General features: G+C 54.7%; 1 protein-coding gene across 3 annotated transcripts in view; it reads right to left on the reverse strand.

The window, feature by feature from the left end:
• RIC8B (RIC8 guanine nucleotide exchange factor B) overlaps positions 1 to 2538 on the reverse strand; it is a 96934-nt gene extending 94396 nt beyond the window's left edge. Inside the window, exon 1 of one of the 3 annotated variants that reach the window (XM_027871129.1) lies at positions 2452 to 2535. In XM_027871129.1, coding sequence (XP_027726930.1) covers positions 2452 to 2535 — 84 coding nt within the window. Of the gene's footprint in view, positions 1 to 2451 lie in introns of all 3 variants that reach the window. The other 2 variants (XM_027871142.1, XM_027871138.1) reach the window with 2 other exon arrangements.
• Positions 2539 to 3631: the final 1093 nt, after the last annotated feature.

Raw genomic sequence — 3631 nt, forward strand, 5'->3', positions numbered from 1 at the left:
GTGTGTGTGTGTGTGTGTGTGTGTGTGTGTGTGTGTGTGTGTGTGTGCCATGCTCCAAAAGGAGTGGAAATTAAGATACAAAATGGAAATGGTGTGCTCAAAAAGCAAAGCTCAGCTATGGAATATAAAGGGCGTCACCATTTAACCAATCCAAGAAGACAGAGAATGGAGAAAGATTTGGCATTCAAGGTGTGGGAGTATATGTTTTCACACGGAGTCAGATATATGTCTAATAAAGAAAAACAAAAAAGAGCTTGAAATTACCCCGGGCAATCTGGTTCCCGGAGAACACTAGGTTTGGAATCAGAGAACCTGGATTCCTATATGAGCTCTACTCCTCTTCTTACCTGTGTGACCTTGGACGAGTCACTTCACTGGGGGTTTCTCTTCCTTCTCTTTAGAACGACTGTGTAATCTGACTTCTGGTCTGTGCTCTGATACCTACGAGCCAACCTTTCTTCAGGCTATGTCACCCTGTGACATGACTGTGTTCTGTTTTCACCTGGCCCACCCTCCTACGGTTCTGGTGAGTTTCAAAGGAAAGGCAGGAAGAGGGAAACCATAAAGTTAAGATGGGACTATTACTGCTAATATATTTTATGGGTGTCAAAGGTCCAATTGCAATTCTACTGAATAAATATTTCCTTGGTACCTGCTATATGGGAGGCCCAGGACAACAAGTAGGGCCTTGGGGACACACAGATCAACAATCCATAACCCCTGCCTGGAAGGAACAGTAGGAAGGGAAAGTCCAGGACATAATTCCTTCAGGAAGTTGAAGATGATCCGGCAATAGGAAAGATTCAAATAAAATACTGTGAGGCTCCTGCAGGGAGAGACTGCATCTGGGAAAGGGGGATGATTCCAAAGGAAGTCCTGGGCCCTGAAGGGTGGGATTCTCCCATGGGAAGCTGGGGCAGGGACAAGGCACTTGCGGGGTGTTGAAGGATGTGCTAGGGAAAAAACACCAGCCTGGAACAGTCAGAAAATAGGAAAGCCTGGGGCCATTTGGTGGCCAACCAGAAGACCAGTTTGACTGGAGCCTGGGGTCCCAGCAATGCCTCCCCCTCTCCTATCACTTTCCATCTTGCCCTGCAGATCTCCTGAAGGTACCTGGTTACTGTCCTCCTGGAGCATGTACACTCCTTGGGAGAAGGAACTAGGTTTGCTCTTTTTGTACCCCCAGCATTTAGCAGGGTGCTCGGTATGCAGCAGGTGCTTAATAAATGTTTGCTGACTGCTAGCTTCCTGTTAACAGTGCAACACAGGGGAATGACAAGGGCTCAGAATCTGTAGTCAAGAAGTCCTGGGTTCAAATCCCACTCTGCTACTTACCATCCCCCATAAAACGAGAGAGATGGGATTTGAACAGATCAGGGGTTCTTAACTTGTTGTCCAGGAATTAAAAAAAAAATCTTGATAACTATATTGCAATATAATTGATGTCCTTTGTGGTTTTATGAATCTAGAAACATGATTCTGGAAAGGGGCTCATAGGCTTTTCTAGACTGACTGTCAAAGGTGTCCAGAACATCCCTGGACTAGATGGTATATCAAGTACCTTTGGACCCTACCTCCTATCCTAAAAGACCCTAGGGTCCTATACAGACCCTCTCCTACCCTAGTGAGATAAGGTTGGTAGATTAGGGCCAGAGCAGGAAATGTCAACACTGAATTTGCAGTCTGACACTCTCAGCTTGGTTCTGTTTTTTCACTCCCAGTGTGACCTTGGGCAAGTCCCTACTCCTGTGGGCCTCAGTTTCTTCACCTGTAAAATGGTGGGGGAGGGGGAGAGGATCCCAAAGGTTCTAAATCGCTCGGATCCAATAAATGCTTGTTGATTGCTCGATCCGACTGGGAGGCTGGAGTTTGGGTTTTATTTCAGGGAGCAGCGGGGAGCCGCTGAAGGTTTCTGAGTAAGGCAGCTGCCTCCTGAAGCTGTGATTGGGAAAATTGATCTAAGCAGGGGAGGGTGTACAGGGGGGCTGGAGGAAAGGGAGAGAGGGGGAGATTTACCATCCTGGTTGGGAGAGGTGAAGACGGCCTGCACCAGGGTGGTGGCAGGGGGAGGGGGACGGAAGGAGGGAGGGAGGGATGGATGGAGGGAGAGAGAGGGAGGGAGGGATTGATGGATGGATGGATGGAGGGAGGGATGGAAAGGGCTGGAGCTTGCAATATGAATCCCGGAGAGGAAAGCCTTTGTGACGGGCGTGGGGGGCGGTGGGGGTGCATGGGGGAGGGCTGGGGGAGATCGCTGGGGGTCTGCAGGGGGGAAAGGCGGAGTCCCGTGCATGCAGAAGGGGAGGTCAATTGCACGGGTAGGTACGCCTCGGCGTACACTGGCATGCCAGCTCCGAGCCAGTCCGGGCTGGGGGGGTTCTGGGGAGGGGGGCATTCGCACGGGGCGATGCGCCACGGCCCGCCCGGGGAGGGGGCCCGCGCTGGCTTTACCTCTTCGCTGTACTCCCGCAGGACCCTCTCGATGGCCCCCGCGTCGCCCCCCCGCCAGGTGTTCAGCGCCCCCTCCGCATCCATCGCCGCAGGTGCGGGACGGCCGCGTGCTGCTCCGGGCTTCGGGTCAACGCCTCGCGCCCCCTCCCTCTCGGGCCGCTCTCTCGCCCGCTCTCTCCCCCTCCCTCCCACCCGCCAGCCTCCGCCTGGCTCGGCCTGACGTCACCGCCCCTCACCTTTCACCCCGGTGACGTCAACGTCCCCATGGCAACCGCCGCGCTGCGCCGCACCCGCCCGCCGAGGGAAGGAGGACGGCGTTCGCCGCACGGATTGGCTGCTCGCCGGGGGTGGAACCCCGGCGAGGCATCTCCCTCGGCGGGGAAGGCGGAAAGCGGGACCGCGGACCGACCGCAGAAGGCGGAGTCCCACCTCGGCTCCTTTTCCCAGCGGCCTCGCTCTTCCTACATGGCCCGGCGGGCCTAGAATTCTTTTTTTCCGTTGCCGCGGCTTCGCTGGACTACTTCTCCCAGCATGCAACGGAGCAGATCTGCCGCGTCCTCCCCCCGCCGCCCCGCCCACCTATCAGCTGTTAGGGCCCGAACTGCATGCTGGGAGTGGTAGTCTCCCTGCTTCACGGAGAAGCTTCGACTTCTTGCCGCGGGGCATGCTGGGAATTGTAGTCTTATTGGGGACCAGGGGACCACCTGGGCAGAGGGAGGAGCCCGTGGCACCTCTAGGGTTGGGGAAGCTAGAGATAGTGCCCCAGGAAGGCTTTAGGGACCTCCTCCCTTCACAGCTCCAGTCCTTACAGAGGAGCTGCTGCTCAGGGACAGCTTTGGGCCGAACCTGTAAGGCCCTGGGTGTTACCAGGAACTGGGAGAGGGCTGGTCTGAACCGGTTTCTTCCTCTTTTTTTTTTTTTTTTAAAGTGCCTTTGGGTCCCTTCGATTGTCATAGCCAGAGCTTTGGATTTGGGGTCCGCACCTACTGGGCTGGAAGGCCGGCTCTGCTCCTTAACTGCTGGGTGACCTAGGAGGAGGTGCATAACCTTTCTGGGCCTCAGTTTCTTCCTATATAAAATGGGCATGATTGGAATAGGTGATCTCTCTGGTCACTTTCAAACCCAGACCCAGCCACTCCCCTACTCTAGAAGATTCAGTGGCTCCCTATTACCCTAGGAT

This window comes from Vombatus ursinus, unplaced genomic scaffold (assembly GCF_900497805.2).
Source record: "Vombatus ursinus unplaced genomic scaffold, bare-nosed wombat genome assembly UNPS02003292.1, whole genome shotgun sequence".
NCBI lineage: Eukaryota > Metazoa > Chordata > Mammalia > Diprotodontia > Vombatidae > Vombatus > Vombatus ursinus.